We start from the raw sequence: 23783 nt of genomic DNA, 5'->3' as shown, positions 1-23783 counted from the left end.
AAACATTACTGTGTGATATTGTGATAGAGACTGCCCACAACAAGATTGAATGTCACCTGGTGGCACTCCGAGCAAGTGAAGCAACCTGGTAAGGAAAGTACAGGGTGGTCCAAAAGTCCGGAAACATCCTCATAAAATTCAAATTGAGTAGCAAACAAGGAAACAGAGTCCCTACACAAGAGGAATGGGAAGGGGGAAACTTTATAGGCTAATCTAATCTAATCTGTCAGCAACATGGCGACCATCTTGAAAGCCACCATCTTGGATTCAACTCCAAAATTTCAAATAGGAATGTGGTCATGTGACATATCAAACATATGGAGAATTTCACCAGAAAAACAACGCCGTTGTTATTTTGAACATAGCTTTATTCATTCTCGGATTATAGCCAGTTACATGTGGCAGTGGTGGGATGTTGGGCAGCATGTGTGTTATGTGCCGAAGAGACATTACACTGATGTTACACAGTCATAGGAATGGCTCGATATGTTGTCCATTATGTTGGATTGTTAATGCTATCCTCCGAACCCAGTCCTGATGAACTTTGACCAACACATCTGGCTGAATTTAACCACACACATCAACAATGCGCTGCTGTAGATGATACAAATCCCATATTTTCACAGAATAAACCAGTGCTTTGACATGACCCCAAAGATAAAAGTCCAAAGGAATCAAATCTGGTGAATGTGGTGGCCACTCCACAGCACCCCTACGACCAATCCACTTTTGAGGGAACTGCACATCCAGGCATGCTCGCACATTGTGTGGTGGGGCTTCATCATGCTGGAAGAATTCCGGATATGTCCCAATCTCCGTTAACAATGAAGGAAACACTTCTTCATCCAATAACCTCAGATAACCGTTGGATGTTAATGTACCATCAATAAAAAAAGGTCCAACGACTTTGGTACCCTACACACCACACCAGACCATCATTTTTTGTGAGTCGACGGTTTTGGAAGCATCAATCCAGTGCGGATTTGTGTTGGACCAGTATCTGTGATTCTGCTTGTTCACTTCACCATTGATAAAGAAATTGGCTTCATCACTGAACAGCACCTGATAGGGGAAACGTGGGTTTATCTGCAGCTGCTGTGGCACCCATTCTGCGAACTGTAGCTGACGGTCTGGGTCATCTTTGTTCAGGTGTTGGAGCAGCTGAATTTTGTATGGGTGCCATTTGTGCTGCGATAAAATTTGCAGTATGGAGGTACCGCTAACCCCACATTCATGTGACAGGCGATGAGTACTTCATGGCGGACTCTTGCTAAATGATGCCAACATGCTCACTGTTATTGCTTCATCAGTGGCAGGTTTTGGTCTTCCAGCCTTAGGTTTATCTGTGACAGAACCTGTTCCTCGGAATTTGGCCAAAAGCTTGGCAACTGTGCTGTGAGTGATGGGCTGTCTGGTTGGGTGACGACTGTTTAAATCCTCAGCAATGGCCTATGTGGTTCTATCTCCTGGTATCAAGATGATTTCAATGCGTTCTTCATGTGTTAAGGACATTTTGTAACCTGTAAATAAGGAAACAATGATTAAAACGTTAACATGAGTAAATGATACCTAACAGTTAAACACATGTAACATATCAGGCATGGGATAGTCACTTTGCACCATTTCAGACTCCATTTTATGACTTCTCAGTACGTAATACTCAAGCTGCCGAGTGTCCCACTGCTGCCGCACGTAATTGCCCTTAACCCGAGAATGAATAAAGGTATTTTAAAATAACAACGGAATTGTTTTTCTGGTGAAATTCTCTGTCTGTTTGATATGTCACATGACTACATTCCCATTTGAAACTTTGGAGTTGAATCCAAGATGGCGGCCATGTCAAGGGTCTTGAAAAGTATTCAGAAGTCTGTACATGACGGGCTAAATTAAAAGAACTAGTAGTGTATATAAAAGGCGTGATTAAACCAAACGATTGGTAGAAAATTTCATTTTTTACTGCCAAAACCCCCTCCCCCATAAGTTGCTTAAAATCCTCCCCAAAGCGGGAGCAATCTGGCAACCCTGTTAAGTATAGTACCTATTAAAACTACACATAATCATGTGCACTCCTTGCTGCTCTCTGCGAGATCTACTGCATTTAACACAAATTTCCTTTAGTTTCGCTATGCAGTACATTTTTATTTTGTTGCCAGATAACTACCAGTTTCAGTTTTGCAGAAATTGTCTATTAAATTGGTCAGACTATGCCACTGTATAGAGGACAGCACAGATCATACCACAAATTTGTTGAGGTTATGTTATAATACTTAGTACCAACACAGTTTTTGTTTCATAACAATGTTAATACTTTTCATGTTCTTACCGTTCTGTTTTGGAAACATTTCTCTTCCACTGATAAGAATGCCTCTTCCTTTTCCAGGAGGGACTGTCAAACCTGGTCTTGTTCAGGTCATTTGCAAATACTAAGATGGATTCGAATTCTTGCAGAATTCCTATTATTTCAATTACTTCCACTTCGTTTGTACTATCTGCTGTATTTAAATGTCCACAAAATCACATATCTTCTGCAAAACACTCTCACCAATATGTCAACAAGCACCCTGCTGATCAGCTGAACTGTGCTTGCCAGCATATATATTGCAAAAGTGGCTGTGTGAGCTTCACTGTTGCATATGTGTTTGCTACAGTGCAGCCAACCTAACTCTGAATGTGAAAAATATTTCTTCTAATCATAACAAACTGAAATGTAGCTTTTAATGTCTAGATTGGTAAATCTGATGTCAGTTGGTGTGCTTTTCATCTGGACATGGCATGGTGACCACCATGCCTGTTGAACTTGGCGGGTTATGTAAGCTTCGGACATTTAGTGGGCTTTACACCTGAAGACAACGTGCAGTTAACAGCTTTTGCAACTGAAAACAATATTCTACGGCAGTTTTCAATGGCCTATAATGGGCTTTGCACCCTGAAACCTATTCCCTCGTGTAGGTGCTGAAAAAATCTATGTGACAGTAAGCCCATCTCAAAATCAACAAAAAATGCATTTATCGGCTTTTGCATTTGGGTTACTCTGAGGATGTGAGTGAGAGATATGGGGGTGGGGGGGGGGGGGGTGGAAGGGTGAGGAGGAGGATGAAAACAGATTAATGGCTTTCATGATACCTGTTCAAAATTTCATCATGAAGAGATTTTCCACTATCTTGTTCAAGCTGCAGCTGATGTATCCTTGCTGTTTTCTTATAAGGCTTCTTATGCACACCTTGGGTAAAAACATGGAAATCTATTTGCCCACCTTGAGCTAGTGGAAGGCGTTGTTGCGTAATTTGGTAGCCAGCCTGAAAAAAGAGATGATGCAAATAAGGCAGACAAATGGCAAGGACAGATGAGGGAGCCTTTTTTGTTATATACTCTTTGTTCTTTTTACACTCAACTACAGCTGAAATAGATGTGACTCCTACAATTTTTTTCAATAAATGATGTAAACAGCTAACTGGTTCCATAAAGTTTATAGTAATAAATACTGACCAGGTTTAAATACCACTAGGGCTATCTTCTACAGAAGGAATAACATCACATAACTTACATTACATTAAAAATATAAGCATTCATTATGAGCTAAGAGGCTCAGGTCAAAGAACAGAAATCATAGATTAAGTCCTTCATGGATCTACGATATCTGTTATTTGCCTTGAGCATTTTAGTTCATAATGTATGCTTATAATTTTAACATAATGTATGTTATGTGTCTTTATTACTTACTTCTGAAGAATGTACCACTTGTAGATTGAAGTCCAGCTGAGTAAATGCGGCTACCAATCAAAACAGGTAGTCCGTGACTACACTTTCCGCATCTCAGATGTGTCTGATGTCGGTGGTAAATTGAAAGATCAGGTCGAGATGGTGAAAGCACCTGGTGTGGCATTAACAGAAGGGTTTTTGATCACATCTGCAAGAGCCTTTTGGTCAGTGTAAATGGTTAGAGGGCGTCCTTGAATGTCATCCTGGAAACAGCGGACCACCTCATTTATGGCCAAGAGCTCTCTACCAGGAGTTGACCACTTCTTCTGAACATCGCTCAGTTCCGAGAGAAGAAATGCAGCAACTGTTTCACACCAGTGATCTCTTGTTGCAGTACTGTGCCCATTGCATGGTCGCTGGTGTCTGCGATGATCATGAGGTGTGCATCCAGTGATGGAAGGGCGAGGGTGACAGCCTGTGTGAGGTCAGATTTAATTTTGTCGAGGGCAATTTGCATTTCAGGCATCCACGTCAGGCATCCATGTCAGGCATCATCATTTGTTGGTGGTGTTCCTGCCGTGCGGTGGCTCAGTAAGAGGCAAGAGTGTTTCAGCAGCATGTGGGAGATGGTGCCTGTAAAAACTGATGTCTCTGAGGAAATGTTGTAGTTCTTGATAGTCCGAGAAGGGAGGAAGGAGGCGAATCTGTTCCCTTTTTTCTGGCATGGGGCGTATCCCCAAAGTGTCAAATAAATGTCCAACGAGGGTGACACAGGGTTGCCGTAGTTGGCATTTATCGTTATTAATCATGAAACCATGTGCTGCTAACTTGTCCAACATGGTGCATAAATGGATCTCATGTTCACTGCGAGTCTGCGAGAAAATTATCACGTCATCTAGGTAAGCATAGCAGAAGGACATGTTAAATAGAAAGCCATCAATAAACCTCTGCCAGGCCTCGGCCAATTTTTTTTAACTAACACAGCATAAATAAAAAATCAAACAGACCAAACGGTGTGGTTATTGCAGGTTTAGTATACGCTCGTCAGCCACAGAAGTCTGTAAATAGCACCTTTTACAGTCAACAACACTGAATACAGTGGCACCAGAAACTTCGTGTGTGAAGTCTTGTAAGTTTGGTATAGGGTAGCTGTCTGTTATAGTCCAGCTCTTGAGATACCGATAATTGCCACAGAATCACCTATTATTATCCCTTTTGAGGACGAGTTTGATAACAGAAGCCCAGGCACTGTCAGATTGTCATACAATACCAATACTAACACACAAGAGTTCATCCACGTTGGCTTTTGTCGCTTTGAGTTTGTGCAGAGGTAGGTGGTGGGGGTGACGGCGGACTAGTGGGCCAGGAGTGGTGTTGATGCAATGAATTGTCCCGTCATGGATGGTACCAATAGTTTGTGGCCAGAAGGGTTGGCGTGAAGTGTGAGCTGAGGGCATAGCAATAATGTTATTGTAACACCATTGTCAATGGATGACTCAGTCACAGAGGCACTATCAATAACACTGAGTGTGGTCAGGCGATCACAGTTAGGTAACGGGACTTGACTGACCTGTTTTGAGGTCAACGTAACGTCTTCATCATCGGGCAGTGGGAGTAGACATTGCAGAATTGTGAGTTTCTGTTAAGCCGCATGATGCTCACTAGATGTCTCGGCGATGCATGAGCAGAGAAGGTTGTTGGTCACTAGCATATACAAGTTGGAATGCAGGAGTTTGGAAAGCATGGCACATGTCATGCAGAGCTCATCCAGAAGCATTTGACATCTCTGACTGCAAAGTAGGAGACAGCTGTGTATCTTTAGCAGGTAGGGAGTCACTGATCTTGCCACTGATCAGTATTTAGCCAATGTGGTGCAGGAGCAAAACATAGTTCAGGCCTGGCAGTAAATAGTAGTGCCTGAGGAAGTTGGCTCCTGTAGTCTGTCTGTAAACTCAAGAGAGTGAGCAGCGCTTTTGGTGGGAGGAGTGGCCTTTCCTGCAAGGACCATGTCACTGGCCTACAGAGGCACCCAAAATTATTTGCCCATAATCGGACTAGCAGTGTAGATCAGTGTGCAGTGACATAAGTTGCTTCTGTTCATGGGACCTTAATTGCCAGCATTAGTCAGTTAACTTTGTATACTTCCTGATATGTTTCGGTATCCAAAAGTCATGGATAATCATCCTGTATTACAAGAAAATGTGCAGAATAGGAAAAAGAGGTATTTGTGGAGTAATGAGCGTTTGATTGTCCCTAATCATATTACAGTGAATGTTAAAGAGGCGACACAACAAGAGCTCTTGGCTAATATTACCAATCCCAATCAAAGAGATGCAATTTATGCAAATGTCAGTCTTGTCACAATACGATTCGTGGGGAAGGACTGTGAAAATAAACCACACCGTTACTGGAATCGCCATGAAGGAAAACTAACAATTTTGGGAGGAAATTCGACAAAAGATGGAGGACTTCTGCATAAATCAAAAAATAGTGCCAACATTAAGGAAATTACTTACTGCCATAAAACAAAAGATCCATTTTCGTTCACAAAAAGATGTTTCACACAAGACACTGCGTGAAATGGGATTTATCTGTAAAAGATCTGTACATAAGTGAAAGACTTTGGTACAGAGAATGGATATAATTGACTGGTGATATAAGTACTTGATGCAAGCGAGGAAATTAAGGGAGCTACGCAGACACTTCTTTTATGTTGATGAAACTTGTGTGGACAACAACAAAATGTTGGCAGGGTCCTGGTGTTGATGGCATTATGGACAATGTTAGTGGAAGCAATAGGATCATTGTAGTCAATACTGGATCAAAAGATGGGTTTTTACCCAATGCACAGTTAATTTATTAAGTGGATAAAGTGGGACGTGCAACTGGGGACTATCATGGGCAAATGAACTACGAAAATTATTCAAATTGGATATCGACTAAAGTAACTCTGAATCTGCCAAACTGTGTAGCTGTTATGGACAACACTTCACATCACAACAAGGAGCATAACAAACCTCCAACTATATCCTCGAATAAAAGGTAGCAAAAGTGCTAAACTGTTTTCCAAGATAAATGCAGTCAAATATGTTCCAAACCAATAAATACCTTTATCACTAGTTGTACAAAATCAACAATAATGTAAGAACTTCACAGGAAAATTAATTAATTTTTTGATAATAGAATATGATCCCATGGAACAGCAGCATTTTAATGTATTCTCTCACTAAATCTCTATCTCAGTTTCTACTCACCTAATTTACTCACCTAATTCTAAGACATATTCTTAAAACATATATGCAATAGCTGTCCTAAACACTGCTGACATTTCCTTTGAAACATGTACACCGATTCTGGGCTTCCATAAAAAGCTTGATGTACGAGGTGCATTCACAGATTAATTTGTATTTTTTGGTAAGAACTTTATTTTTTAATCTAAAGCAATGTTATCCTCTTTTAAATATTCCCCATTACATACTATACACTTATGCCAGTACTTTTTCCAATACCCAAAACACTTGGAACTGTTTCTTCGGAATAGTTTATAGCTCTCTCAACTATCCATTTTCAATCTCATCCATTCTTGTAAAACCACTGTTCTTTAAGGCCTGCTTTGAAATTTATACTACTTGTATGGCCTTGTTTTACTCATAGCAGACTCACCAAAAGCAATATTTAACATTCCTAAAAATTTGATACTTTATTCCATTCTTATAAAAAAGTTTAATAAAGATTTTCTAATCTATTTATATGCGAAACAAATAATTGTTGATACTACCAAAACATATGTAACATTTTAGGCAGCTGACAATAGACTAAATGCCCAATATGCATAACACCTTACGGCTACTTTCCAGACATTTCCATGAAGACAGTGACAAAAAAAGTAGTGCGAATAGGACTAATGCAACATGTGAAATTATAAATTTCTTGCACTTCAAAGAAAACTTCTACTTTTTAGTAGAAACACAGAGTAAGAACAAGCCTTAAATTCTACAGATTGATTGCACAATATGGGGTTCATTTTACAAGTAGCAGTAGAGGAAAGTAAATTCACATGGACAGGCATTCGGTTCTACGTCTTAATAGAATCCCAACTTCTATTCCTTCATTAATATTTTTTACTCTATAATGTTGTATTTCAGAATAATCTATTGTCTTTTTTTTCCTTATGTTCTTAATCCATTTATCTAAAAATAAACATTGCCAGAATGTATCTGTACACGGTGTTGCCACAGATTTAAAGCACACGCCATGGCAGGGGCAGTACTATGTTACGAAACAGCCTGTAGAAGCACCTTTTGATGTACCTGGGTAGGCAGAGAGGGCACTCGTTTGCTCGTTCTTGAGTTTACCAACAGACTATATGACAGGTTCCACTGTTTCAGCCACCAAGAAGATCCGGGGCATAGGTGTGTGGCTGCAACAATCAAGAGCGATCGATGCAGTGCCAGTCACCAGTATCACGGAGTCATTGGATGTGTGGAACTGTGAAAATGTAGCAGGAGCAAAAGACAGTGGAATCATGCTGACATCGGCTCCATTGTTGGCTAGAAGGTAAGATTTTAGTTGCACATCATAAACAAAGAGGCAAGAGCCATCTGGTCGCAGATGAGATGTGCAGGCACTATCACGAAGTGGTAATCTGTGGTAACTTGAAGAGGATAAGCAACCTGGTGCACCGGTACCAAGCCATGAGATCAGTTTGCGCATGAACAAGTCTGAATGCAACATAAGTGCATCATAGCTGAAGCGAGTGTGAAATCTGCAGAGGCAGTCTGCATGGTCAGGTGTAGTGTCCAGTTGACTCACATTATTTTGACTGGCAGGCCCAAGTTGGTGACTGGGCAGAGACGCACTGGTGGTAGTCTGCACTGTAGGCATTTGTTTATATTTGTCGCCCTCCAACCACCTTAGGATTTTGATGATCTAATGCGTCAAATGGACAGAATTTTGCACCCAATCCTTCAGGAGGACATCCCACAACTCTATCAATCAGTGCCAAGCCAAATAACATTTGTGTAAGAGCCATAGGTAGACCAACACATTATTAACTTGCTCAGTTTATGATGCTCTTTCTCTTGAATAAATTATCCAATTTCTTTAAAGTCAATTCTGCCATTAGACTGTTGTTTATTTACAGCATTACATTACACTTACACAATCATGATTTCAGCTTCAAAATGCCATTATCAAGTGTTTTAAGTGTTATAAATTGCCTAAGATGGCATTCTGCCATATTAAAATACACTATTAGACACACTGTCTAAGAGTCGATATATCTGGCAGAGCCTACTGCTTTGTTTCGCTACTGAGTACACCATCTTGACACTTAAAAATGCTAACATGCATTAATGTCAAAATAATTAATAAATTGATATATCTTACTGGAAGATCAGAGTAAAAGTAATGTTTACGATCAAACAGTGACATTGCATTTATCCTACATGATAAGGATAAAGCTGTCAGTACACCTGCTTCAACACATCTGCGATTCAGAACCTGCAAAATTACAATTGGACTATTACTGACAATGAAAATATTCTCATAGAAGTATATAAAAAATGAAAAGTATTTCTTACTGGAAGAGTTCCTGGAATAGCTGCATCAAACAGTGAAACACTTGTATTAACTGGCAGCCCAAATTCAGTTCCTGCTCCAGAGAACAGCTTTGAATTTGATAAAATTTGAGCATGAATTTCCAGTCCAACAACAGATGTCCATTTAGACCTAAAAGATAGATAACACTAGTTCATAACTACTGCAAAGTATGTTCTGTAGCATTAGAATGTATACCAAATATCCTGGAGCATAACAATAAACAAGAAAAGAATGTGTAGAACTTTGGTACACATTGATAGTGAATGATAGACGCCACAATGGTACGAGTTCACAAGACACTTCATTTTATAGTAACTCAATATATACAAGGAGACACGACATAACAAACCTGAGTCACAGAGCAAACTGCCCTGCTACCGTCAACCATCAGAGATAAGAATGCAAGTTATTTTTTCTGGTTAGCGATGCTCATAATCCCACAAACGCTTAAATTATATTTCTACTGAGGTAGGATATTTTAAAATCACAATTCTAAAAGCTGTATATTTTAGTCTCTATTTATGTAACTGATACTGGAGTTCATAATTGACATTTCTAGTATTGTGTGTGTAATTATTTCAATTCACAGTATAACGTGTGGACATGTGTGTTGAAGCTTAGACCAACATCCTAAGTTAAATCCTAATAAACTTTTCTGCACTGTTTCATGGAGTAAGATTATACGCAAATCAGTTGTAGAGTTTACACTGAGTAACTTCCAATGCATTAATTGGAAAGAGCAAGCTGTGTGCCAGCACCAGATTTCAGCCTCCACCATTCCTTTCTCATCATTGTTAACAACCCAAACACGACATTAAACTTTCCATAGCATTCAAAATTGGTGAAGTGAAGGTGTCTACATGAGCAAAGGAGCAAAAACATTCTGTATCAGTAGTCTGAACAGTCCCTCCAGATCCTTCTTAAAGTAATGACTTACAGTTTAACCATAAATTTTATTTTATTTGTAGTGTTCCTCGGAGTCCTACACTTCAACAATTTTTCATTCAAATATAATCGTAGTTCACGTTGGGATAAAAGATGATTGCTGCTGGGTTCAGAAGCCACATTCATTTCCTTTAGATGGCTGGATGAACTGGTGCAAGCAGCCAGCCTTGCATGTGGGGTGGAAGTGCCGCTTATGATATGCAGCACCATACCCAAAGACTGTAACAGTTGTGGTTTTGGGCCAAGTGAAGGGCATAAATTTATGGATTTCTTGACCTCTGCTATTGGGTGGATAATTACAGTGGCCTTCTCTGAAATCAGGCATATACTAAACACAGGAAGCAGCTCCTAATGTAGAATAGTATGTGTGGCTCAATGATTAATTATGTGCAGTACTCAGAGACAGGAGTACGACAGGCAAATAATTGTAGCAGGGAACATCAATCCTTGTAGATTAAAAACTAATAATGTTAATGTAATACTAGTTAAATGCAGCCCATGACAAATTCCCAGAATAAGTCTCATAATAACACAGAAAACTGGATGAAATGAGAAATTATTATTGGAATATATATTCCACGGATAGACTGAACACCTTAGGTATGTAAAGATTTTTATAGTACATATTGAGATTATAAGTTATTCCAAATGCTAAATAATCTGATTGTAGGTAAGCATGGAAGGCAGGTCAAACTTAGTAATCAGGTGCTTTTATAGAGCATTCGCTTCAGAAGCTGCGATGAAAGATGGCTGCAGAGAAAACCTGTGGAATACTGCACATAAATGTCCCGATCATGTTGCAGTAATTTCAGCTTACCTGCTATGGACTGGATAGCTATTTGAGTGATATTGTACTAAACATCTTTACTGAAATTTGCCTTGAGTAGTATGTAAGAGAACTGACTCATGAGAGCAGCATTTTAGATCTAGTAGTTAACAAACCCAAACTTGTTGATTCAGATAACATAGAAGATGGGACCTGTGACTGTAAGGCTGTAATAGCATCTATTACTTCAGCTCATGAGAGAAATGTTAAGCAAAGTAGAAAAATATTTGTGACTATGCACCATGCCAAGAAACAAACTACAGATTGTCTGAGCAGTCAACACCAAACAATTTCAGTGGAAGTATCATTGGTAACATAGACACACTGCCACAAAGTGCAGGTATTGACAATTTTTTGCTGCAGGTATGCTTTACATGAGACCAGAATGTCTTTGGATTTTTTGACATATTACAAGATAGGGTTTCATTGTGGAAACTATTAGAAGCATCTCAGACTGACGTCCATACTAAGTATCAAGCAACTGAACAGCATTGTCATTCTTGGAAATTTTGCATTCCTTCTTGAAATGACCTCCTTAACAGTGTCTTCACATGTTTTCTGTGCTAGATGGGATCTGTTTCTTATTAATTTGCTCAATTTCTTTGAATCTGAGTCACACTTGGCTACTGCTTACTTAGTTAGTCCCAAAGGAATGGAGACAGTCTCTTAGGAAGGCATTAGGTGAATTTTTATCTGCTTCTTTAAATAGATATATTTGCATTTATTTTTGGTGGGTTTGGATGTTACAGTATTCAGTCATGATACAATGACCTCAAAGTCATTAATTCATGTATCCATCATCACTCTCTTATTTGCTCTTGACTGTTTGTCACTAAAAGGTCTAGTATGCTATCATAACCATTTAACTTCATGAACTAATTGCTCAAAATAATTTGTGGAGAAAGCATTTAGTGCAACTTTGGACAATCTATTATGCCTACCACCAACTTTAAACATGTCTTTATCCAAAATATTAAGGGTAGGTTGACGCCGCCATTAACTATAATTGTATGAGTCAGATACCTGTCTGAAATGCAACTCAATTTTCCTCGAATCTTTCCTCAACTGCATCACCTGATAAAAGAAATAAATCATTAATTTATTTCAGCTGCAGAGCATAACTTCCAACTGTACTAACTCACAGCAACCATCTATTTCAATTTCACTTCAAGATAAACTACTTATAACAGTGACAAACACTATCCCAACATCTGAATTTAGTCTATCCATTAGATCTATAGCAAAAACTTAAGCTGAACTTATTTTCAACTTCAGCCAGGTTTCATTACATACAATGATTTTTGCTTCAGTGCTTTCTATAAGCACTTTGAGCTATGGTTCTTTCCCAACACATCTACAGCAAATTTATAATTATAGTACCAATGTTTTTAGGTCATAATATTGATGTTTTCTAAGTCTACCCTCATCTTCTGCTGTGACTGTACCCCTGTTTGAACATTCTGAGACCCTCTAACCTAAAAACATACCCAGTCCACACCCAACAGCCCCTGTTACTTACATATCCACATCCCATGTGTAGTAGATACCTGATCTATTATGCGGATCCCAACACCTCTGTACCCTAATGATGCAAGTCAAGAAATATCCAGTTTATACAGTCAAAGTACCATCTGAGCCTCTGACTCAGATCTTCTGCTGAGCTCTGTACTGAAGTTCTACAAGGACCAAAAGGATCCATTCCACACTCAGAGTGCACACGGAGCACAACTGGATTTCTTCCCCTTCTTGCAGCTAGCAAGGGGCTCCATCACATATCTAACACTGAGCTCCCAACTACCAACCCGGACCATGCATTTCATATTGGTTTGCAACAATATGCCTAGTTATTTAATTGATGTGACTGACTCAAAGAGCACAGCATGATTATTGTATTAAAACATGAGAAAGGATTGTTTTTCCTACTCATCTTCATTAACTTACATTTTCTACATTTCAAGCATGTTGCCATCCATCACACTGAATAGAAATTCTGTCTAAGTAATCCTGTATCATCCTAAGTCACTCAATGATGAAAATTTCCCATACTCTATGTTGTCATCAGAAAAAAGCTGCAGACTGCAGCTCATTCCATCAGTCAGATAGTTTATTTATACGGAGAACATGAGCAGTGCTATCACACATCCCTGGGGCATTCCTAACATTACCCCTGTCTCTGACAAACATTTGTTGTCCAGACAAAGAATTGGTTTCTATTACTTCAGAAGTCTTCCAGCTAGTCACCTATCTGAGAATCTATTCCATATATTTTGAACTCCGTTAACAGTCTGCAGTGGGTACTGTATAAAACACTTTCCAGAAGTCTAAGAATATGGAATCTGCCTGTTGCCCTTCATCCATGGTTCAAGGATAGTATACGCAAGAAAAGGGCAAGATGAGTTTTGCACAAGTAATGCTTTCTAAATCCATGTTGATCTGTGGATAGAAGCTTTTCTACTCAACAAAATTTATTACACTCTAACTTAGAAAATGTTCAAGAATTCTGTGAAAAACTGATGTTAAATTCTTTTGGTCTGTAAGTTTGCAGCTCCATTCTTTTATCCTTCTTGTATACAAGAGTCATCCGTGCTTTCTTAAAGGCACTGGGCAAGAGATTCACAACAAATGCAAGCTAAGTAAGGGGCCAATGCTGAAGAGTATTCTCAGTAAAACTGGATTTGGATTCCATCTGGACTTGGTGACACATGTTTTCTACACTTTCAGCTGCTTCTCAAAGCAAGAGATGGCTGTTTCTATGTCCTGCATACAGGAGTTTGGATGATGGTCAAATGGTGGTATATCTATACAATTCTCCTGCATGAATGATTTTTAAATGCGAAATTTGAAACTTCAGTTTACCTTTTGCTGTCTTCTATTGGCACAGCAGACTGTTCAATGAGTGACTTAATAGTGTGATGGTGGGAGCTGTTGTATGCCTCGTAAATCCATCTTTTTATACATGCATGAGTTTCTACTAACTTTCGCCTGTCAACATTTCCATGTTCTTTTTTGAACAACATCCCAGTTTGTTGTTAAACCACAATAGGTCTCTTCTGTACGTAGACCACTTACTCGGCACATAGCTCCCCAGAGTATGATTTACAATCAGTTCAAACTTTGCTCATAATTCCTCTACATCCATCATACTGGAATTAAATGATTCCCATTCACTGCCCAAGTAGAATGCTAATAACTACTTATATGCTCTTTTGAGCACAAAACTCTCCTAGCCTTCCCAATGGATTTATTAACTTTAGTAGCCATCGTTGCTATGATAACTTCATGATCACTTATAGTGACAGTGTCAATAAGGTCAGGTCTGTTTGTAAGCTACAACATCTAAAACATTTTCATTCTTAATGAGACAAAACAACATGATGTAAAACTAACTTTAGGTATACACTGATGAAGTGTTATAGGGCCGTTGCCATTCATGATAAAATACAAATTTTCTGTTGTATAATATTGGAAGCTTCATAAGGCTGTTTGCAGATGATGTCCTTGTACATATAAAAGTCTTTACACCATAAAACTATTGCAAAATGCAGGAAGATCTGTAGAGGATTAATGCTTTGTGCGGAGATCCCAACATAAATAAATGAAATGTATTGTGCATAAACATGTGAAAAGGCCAATCAAAAGTGACTGTCAATCAATAATAATAATAATAATAATGGTGACATGTTTCCTACTCTTTCAGCTGCTTCTCAAAACAAGAGATGCCTGTTTCTATGTCCACACCTTTTTAATCCTTTTCCTCATACTCACCAATAAAAAGAAGAAATTAACACAACTAATCGAAATATCCATACCCAATACAACAAATATACAGAAGAAAACAGAAGAAAAAATTGAAAAATACATCCAACTGGCTGAGGAAGTCAAGGACATGTGGCATCAGGATAAAGTTGACATTATACCAATTATACTATCAACTACAGGAGCCATAGCACACAATATCCACCAGTACATCAAAGCAATACAGCTACATCCAAATGTATATATACAACTACAGAAATCTGTAATTATTAATACTTGTTCAATTACCCGAAAGTTCCTAAATGCAATGTAACATATACTGTACAGTTAAAAGGAAGTCACGCTTGATCAAGGTCCGCGTCACTTTCCACTTTTAACCAGATGTAACGTCTGAGAAAGGAAAGAAATAATAATAACAATAATAATAAAACCCATGGAGGCCCGGGAAAAGAATAGGTCTCCAGTATGTTCTGCCAGTTGTAAAAGGCGATGAAAAGAACAAACCACTAATAGGGCTAACCCCCCTTTTAGCGTGATTAGTTGGTTCAGGGCAGAACTAATGAAGCCTCGGACAAGCGCTGTCATGGTCAGGGACAACGCTTGAACCCTATGCCCGTCCACAATGGTAACGACACTGCTAGCCACACGGAAAATGATTTAAATCCAAATAGAGGTGTTTTGCAGGATATGCTTCCTGCAACCACCCTAGAAGGAAAACAAAGACAGAGGATGAGATGGTCAGATGAAGTTAACTGACACCTAATGTTCTGTTGTTACCAAGCAACAAAGTTAGGAGCCAACACAACCGGATACAGATCACAAGTATACACAACATTTATTACCAGATACCCAGAACTAAAATTTTTAACAGAACAACGACTAGCTGAACAGATCCGTGTAATAATAAAAAATAACAGGATACCCCAGTCAGAATTAGAAAACATCAAACAACAAGTACAACAAATACTAGAACAAAATAATGTGCAATCAGAAGAAGAAGAAGAAGAAGAAGAAGAAGAAAATACAGTAATGGACTCACACATCCCAGAGCAAACAAACAAAGAACAACACGCATCAATTAAACAATCAGAGGAAAACGAAATCTTGAGACAGCCACCAGAACAAGCACAAATAGAACACAAAGTGACACACATGTTAGATATAGAAGAAAAATTTCAGCTGACATATATAGAATACAAAGACACAAATACAGACATTAGACCATTCTTGCATAGACCACCAAATAACCCACAAGTCAAAACAACAATAACAACTATCAACACAATTATACACAACAAAATAAATGAAAATACAACTATGGAAGAGTTACAACTACTGATTTATATAGGAGCACTCACTACACTAAACATACACACTAGGCAGAGATCAGAACCAACCAACACACAGAAGAAACCCACAAAACCAGCACGGCAACACAGGCTACGGATCAGAATAGATAAACTGAGAAAAGACATCGGACAGCTAACACAATTTATAAGAAATGAAATATCAGACAAAAAACGAAAAAGGTTAGATAAAATCTCACAACAAGAAGCGATAGAGCAATTAGATGCAAAGAAGCAGAAATTACAAGCATTGGCCAAACGACTTAGAAGATACAAAAAAAAGTGAAAATAGAAGGAAACAAAACCAAAAATTCAATACAAACCAAAAGAAATTTTACCAGACAATAGATAACACACACATTAAAATAGACAATCCACCAAACATAACAGACATGGAACACTTCTGGAGCAACATACGGTCAAACCCGGTACAACATAACAGGCATGCACGGTGGATACAAGCAGAAACAGACACATACCACAAATGCCTGAAGTGATAATTTTGCAACATGAAGTCACCCAAGCAATTAATTCTACACACAATTGGACAGCCCCTGGAAAAGATAAAATAGCAAATTTCTGGCTACAGAAGTTCACCTCAACACATTCACATCTAACTAAATTATTTAACAGTTACAATGCAGAACCATACACATTCCCTGATACACTTACACATGGAATAACTTATCTGAAACCTAAAGATCAAGCAGACACAGCAAACTCAGCTAAATATTGCCACATAACATGCCTACCAACAATATACAAAATATTAACTTCAGTCATTACACAGAAATTAATGACACATACAGCACACAACAAAATTATAAATGAAGAACAAAAAGGCTGCTGCAAAGGAGCACAAGGATGTAAAGAGCAAGTGACAATAGATGCAGAGGTGACATATCAAGCTAAAACTAAACAAAGGTCCCTACATTATGCATACATTGATTACCAAAAAGCTTTTGATAGTGTACCCCACTCATGGTTACTACAAATATTGGAAATATACAAAGTAGATCCTAGATTGATACAGTTCCTAAACATAGTAATGAAAAATTGGAAAACCACACTTAATATCCAAACAAATTCAAATAATATCACATCACAGCCAATACAGATTAAGCATGGAATATACCAAGGAGACTCATTAAGTCCTTTCTGGTTCTGCCTTGCTCTGAACCCACTATTCCAACATTCTAAATAATACAAATTATGGATACAATATTACTGGAACATACCAACACAAAATCACACATTTGCTATACATGGATGATCTAAAACTACTGGCAGCAACAAATCAACAACTCAACCGATTACTAAAGATAAGAGAAGTATTCAGCAATGATATAAATATGGCTTCTGGAACAGACAAATGTAAGAAAAATAGCATAGTCAAGGGAAAACACACTAAACAAGAAGATTACATATTGGATAACCACAGCAACTGCATAGAAGCGATGGAAAAAACAGATGCCCATAAATATCTAGGATACAGACAAAAAATAGGAATAGATAATACAAATATTAAAGAAGAACTAAAAGAAAAATATAGACAAAGACTAACAAAAATACTGAAAACAGAATTGACAGCAAGAAACAAGACAAAAGCTATAAATACTTATGCTATACCAATATTGACCTACTTATTTGGAGTAGTGAAATGGAGTAACACAGACGTAGAAGCACTCAATACATTTACACGATCACAATGCCACAAATATAGAATACATCACATACATTCAGCAACAGAAAGATTCACATTAAGCAGAAAGGAAGGAGGAAGGGGATTTATCGACATAAAAAAACCTACATTATGGACAGGTAGACAATTTAAGAAAATTCTTTATAGAACGAGCAGAAACTAGCAAAATACACAAAGCAATCACTCATATAAATACATCTGCTGCAATCTCATAACCACTTCTACAACCCTTTAGATTACATAACATCAACAGATACGAAGAAAGTAAATTGGAAAAAGAAAACACTACATGGCAAGCACCCGTATCATCTAACACAGCCACACATCGATCAAGACGCATCCAACACATGGCTAAGAAAAGGCAATATATACAGTGAGACGGAAGGATTCATGATTGCAATACAAGATCAAACAATAAACACCAGATATTACAGCAGGCATATTATTAAAGATCCCAATACCACAACAGATAAATGTAGACTTTGCAAACAACAAATAGAAACAGTAGATCACATCACAAGCGGATGAACAATACTAGCAAATACAGAGTACCCCAGAAGAGCAAAAATAATACATCAACAACTTGCCATACAACATAAACTAATAAAACAACACGTTCCCACATACAAGTATGCACCACAAAATGTACTGGAGAATGATGAATACAGATTACACTGGAACAGAACCATTATAACAGATAAAACAACACCACATAACAAACCTGACATCATACTCACCAATAAAAATAAGAAATTAACACAACTAATCGAAATATCCATACCCAATACAACAAATATACAGAAGAAAACAGGAGAAAAAATTGAAAAATACATCCAACTGGCTGAAGAATTCAAGGACATGTGGCATCAGGATAAAGTTAACATTATACCAATTATACTATCAACTACAGGAGTCATACCACACAATATCCACCTGTACATCAACGCAATACAGCTACATCCAAACTTATATATACAACTACAGAAATCTGTAATTATTGATACATGTTCAATTACCCGAAAGTTCCTAAATGCAATGTAACATATACCGTACAGTTAAAAGGAAGCCACGCTTGATCAAGGTCCGCGTCACTTTCCGTTTTTAACCAGACATAACGTCTGAGAAAGGAAAGAAATAATAATAATAACCCTGTACAGTATACTGCCACTGACAGGGTTTGAATACAAACTTCTCCAGCTTCCATGGTCTTCTCAAAACCTCTCTGTTTCATTTCTGACCCAGTCTTTACCTCTCTTCTGAACACTTTCTTCCACATCTTTTAGCATTTTTCGTTTGGCTTTTTCCTTGGTCTTGTAGCCCCCAGTCTTCACCTCTCTTCTGAACATTTTCTTCCACATCTTTTAGCCACTTTTCCCTTGATCTTTTTCTTGGTCTTGTGGCCACCATTTTCACCTTGTACATCTTCCTAGGCACCCTCTTTTCATCAATTCTATTCACATGTCCACACCATATTAATCTTTTTCCTCAATCTTGTCCTGTAGGGGTACCTCATGTGTTACCATCTCAACCGTTTTGTTCCTCATCTTTTCCACTTTTGTTACACAGTGGAAACAGTAATAACCATAATATGTGAAGGAGTATGTATTCATAATAACCTGCAATGAGTTTGCCCAAAGAATTAAGACACACAACTAGGACTGTAGTATTACCCCTTTGAAAGTGCAACATAAATGCACAGTGAATTTAAAGTATGGTACTTCGAAGAAAGAAGACACATCGCAAGATGACATTGGGGAAAGAATCTGACTGTGATCCTCAATGGAACTTTGTGGTTTAGAGAAACCATCAAAAATCTTAATTTAAATAGTGAGAAGGGCAATGGAATCCCAGTTCTCCTGAATGTGATGCCAATGTGCTGACCACTGTGTTATCTTTCTTGTCTTAAAGAAGAAGTTCTCAAGACAGACTGTGTAGCAAATATATTGCCTCGATTATATTTCTCACTTAGTTATTACGAAAATAAGAAAGAGTAGAGCATATTTTAAGGATGAGATCACTTAGTACTGAATTCAAAATCCGTTTCTATCAGTCAACTATTGTACCAGTAGCATTATATGGATGTGAAGCTATTACATTCAGGAAAAAAGATGAAGAAAAACTGCTGATATTTGAAAGAAAAATACTAAGAAAAATATTTGGACCAATCTTCGATGAAAATGTCATGGAGTGGAGGATAAGGAAAAATGAAGAACTACGGGAGCTGTACAAACATAGTACCATTGTGGAAATGTTAAAGAAGAGAAGACTGAACTGGGCTGGTCATGTAGCAAGGATGCCGGAGAACAGACTACCCAAAATAGCATCCACTAAGAAATTAGAAGGAAAGAGAAGAAGAGGAAGACCTCGAATTAGGTGGATGGAGAATATCCGGGAAGATGCAGCTAGGATGGGCATCAACTCTGATTGGACAACAATTTCCCTGGATAGAAATAATTGGAAGAGGCTCGTAGAGCAGGTGTATGGTCGATAAGGCCTTAGCCACGTGTAAAGTAAAGTAAGATCATATTTGGGAGCATGCAAATGTTTTCCATTTTTTGATCAGTTTAAGGAACTACCTATTTTCTGCAAACTAATTATGGCCTGTTCAGCTGTCATCTGGGATATATGTTGTAGGCCTGTGGTAAGGCTTTTCATTAATATTATTATGCTGTCAACAAAAATTACAGATTTGGAATAATTCTTCAAAATCTTTTGAATGTTGTTTATGTATGTTCATAACAAGAGTAAAGCCTCTGTGAGTTTAGTTTTACTGCAGAGGAGCAGTTTGCAAAGTGTGACGCCATCCATGCAAGAAAGATGCTGTTAATGCCATAGCATTGTGGTTTCGCAGATAGAATTGCACTCTCACACATCAATGGCCTTGGAAATATTAAAAAATATACCAATGTACAGTTCTGCCCAAACTTCATTTGGTATTCTCTGTCAAGAGCCCTTAAGAGGAGCCAAATTGAGATACAGTCTGTATTGTTGATAGTGTCTCCATTAACTGCACTTGGCGCACTTGGGTCTCCACAGAAGAAAAATTAAATTGGCGACGACAAGGCACTTCTAGGTAGAGCTTACCAGACACTGCCACATGGTGCTACACATGCCACCAGAGGATGCTGAATTCACATCACCTTGCTGTCTGTAATGTGAACTCCACCACAAATTATCATCAGACTGAGCCCAGGGATGACAATGCAGTGAGATCTTACGAACTTAGCACAAAGTTAGTGTGTAGCTTATGAACCTACCTTGGCAACAGTGCTACTATGACTACCAGTGAATACTGACAACTGGAGTAGCACAACAGATCATCAGACCACTCTCTGAGCACACCGAGCCCAGGGATGACAGTGCAGTAAGATACTGCAGAGACACTCTGGGATACAGAGTTATGTATGCTTTATATTCAATATATTGTAAATAAATACATTTATATTTTAACCCTTGTATAGTGTTTTATGTGTTCTAGAGTGTTCATGCATCAATTGATATAACAGACATTTCAGGCGACAAGTTTGTGATTTGTGACTACTTGGCTTCAGGGAAATAGCTCTAACATCTTTGGATACTGAACCAACTAAAAGCTGAAACTACAAGACTCTGCAGATATTGACTTTAATGTGCCTATTGTTGCAACATTCACCAGGCATAGATCAAAATGGGCTCTGCCCAGCGTAGCTCGTGTTGACAACAGCTGCGAGCCACAGTCAAACACCGAAGTTTCGTGACAAGTGTTATGTCACGTGTGACCACAACAGTGTTTCCTCCACCAAGAGGAATGCCAGCACTGACAAACGTCAGACAAACACAACGTGCATGCCTGCAAAAGAAGCACAAAGCAAACTCTGTTCCCCTTCAGTCCTCTTAGCAACACTCACAAGGACTGTGTATGGATTGCAAAGCAAAGCACGCATTAGTAAACTTGGCTAACTTAAATCAGTTCCCCTCACACAGACAAACAGCAAAAGGCTCGGTCACTTGCAAAACAGACAAAAACATTAGAAATGACAGTCATATTCAGAGAACAAACCTCAAACTATTCATATCTTTACAGATTTGTAATCACTCTACACCATTTCAGCTGAATAATGGTTCCTTAGCAACACTGATTAATCAAACTACTTATGAGTAACTGGGACACCCTCAGCTCCAAAAATTATGTCTGCATCTCACAGCCCCAACTGGGACACCCTCAGCTCCAAAAATTATGTCTGCATCTCACAGCCTACAACAGTGAAAGTATCTTTGTTCTTGGGATGTGCACTTTGCAAGTAAAATATCGAAATACCATTGCTTCAGTGCCATTCACAGTAGTTCAGTCACACTCAAATCTCAATATTTTAAGCATCAATGTATTTGATTTGTTTGAATTAGATATTCAGAACAATGTGCATACTATTGATGCACAAGTTTCCCATGGCAGCATTCATCATTTGAGTGAACAATACAGACATTTGTTCAATGGCACACTGGGTCACACAAAGAATTTTCAAGTGCGTATTATGCCCAAAGACAATGCTCAATTAAAGCATTACTGTGCACATCCGGTGCCTCGTGTCATTTGCAAATGAAGTTGCATTTGAACTCAAGAGATTAGAACAAACTGGTATCTTGAAACCTATTTCTGCTAGTCAAAGGGCATCTCCCCTGGTTCATTGTTAGAAAATAGAATGGGAAAAGCAGGCTCTGCACCAACTTTAAAGAAGCAACTAACACTCAAATGGTTATTGATTCTTTCCCGTTTCCACATATTGAGGAATTTAATGTCACCAAGCAGCTGGACGATTATTTCTAAAATTTATTTAGCCGATGCTAGCCTTCAACTTCCCCAGGACGAGCAAACAAAACCAGTTATAGTGGTCAACACATGTGTCCCTTCAAAACCACATCTGCTTCTACATTATTCCAATGATCTCTTGAACAAGTGAGATTGAAAGTTCTGTCATGTTCAAATTATTTGGATGACATCACTGAGTCCAGACAGACACTGGAAAACCATCTTAAAAATCTGGAGTCTCTTTTTTAATGTGTAACAACCAATGCAGGGCTTAAGTGTAATTTACAGTAGTGTACATTTTTTTCCAATACTGAAATTAAATGCTGGGGACATCTCATTGACACCCACAGTGCTTGTTCCTTAATTAATCATTTAGAGGCTATCTGGAGATTTCTTTATTCTCGAAATCTATGTGAACTACAGACAATTCTGGACAAATTGACTTACCATATCATATTTATTCTGGATGCAGTACTAACTGCTGCTCCTTTACATAGTGTCTGGTGTGAAAATGTATCTTTCCAATGGACTGGAGAATGCAAACAATCATTTCAAAAGTTGAAAGATGTGTTGCTTAGTTGCCTTATTCATTTTAATCTACAAAAACCAGTAGCACTTGCAGTTGATGCACTGCCACTTGGAAAGGGGCAGTTTAAACTCACAAGGTTAGCAACACTGAATGCCCCAACCGTAGCATTCACGTCTCAGCTGTTGAACAAGACCCAGGTCAACTACAGTCAGCTGGAAGAGGAAGACTTAGCCATAATCTATGGTATCAGGAAATTTCATCAATAAGCCGTTGTCTGTTCTTTTTCTCCCAATGAAAGATGTGCATGATTGAACAGCACAGAAGCTGCATTGTTGGTCACTACTTCTTTCAAATTATTGGTACAAACTTCTTTATCGTTCTATGGAACAGCATGCAAATGCAGATACTCTCTTTCCCTCATACATGGAAAATGATCCAGAGTTTGATGGATCCGAAGCTTCTTGTCTTCAAATTGGTCAATCTGATTTGCAAGCACTGTGAGGAATTCCCACTGATTGTCACCCAGTTTCACTGACTACTGAACGGGCTCAATCACTATGATTTCTCAGTTATTACATTCAGATGGCTTGGCC

At 38.4% G+C, this 23783-nt stretch overlaps 1 protein-coding gene across 2 annotated transcripts in view; it reads right to left on the bottom strand.

Annotated features, from left to right (window-relative positions):
- LOC124612882 (glutamyl-tRNA(Gln) amidotransferase subunit B, mitochondrial) overlaps positions 1 to 23783 on the bottom strand; it is a 121285-nt gene that overhangs the window by 54314 nt on the left and 43188 nt on the right. The window contains exons 2-4 of one of the 2 annotated variants that reach the window (XM_047141329.1): positions 9282 to 9429; positions 9088 to 9201; positions 3124 to 3296 (exon numbers count right to left, since the gene is read on the bottom strand). In XM_047141329.1, coding sequence (XP_046997285.1) covers positions 3124 to 3296; positions 9088 to 9201; positions 9282 to 9429 — 435 coding nt within the window. The remainder of the gene's footprint in view (positions 1 to 3123; positions 3297 to 9087; positions 9202 to 9281; positions 9430 to 23783) is intronic. The other variant, XM_047141330.1, reaches the window with a different exon arrangement.

The sequence above is a fragment of the Schistocerca americana genome, chromosome 4 (assembly GCF_021461395.2).
Source record: "Schistocerca americana isolate TAMUIC-IGC-003095 chromosome 4, iqSchAmer2.1, whole genome shotgun sequence".
Lineage (NCBI taxonomy): Eukaryota > Metazoa > Arthropoda > Insecta > Orthoptera > Acrididae > Schistocerca > Schistocerca americana.
The sequence above is the reverse complement of the archived record's forward strand: the minus strand, read 5'-3'. Positions and strand labels throughout refer to the sequence as shown.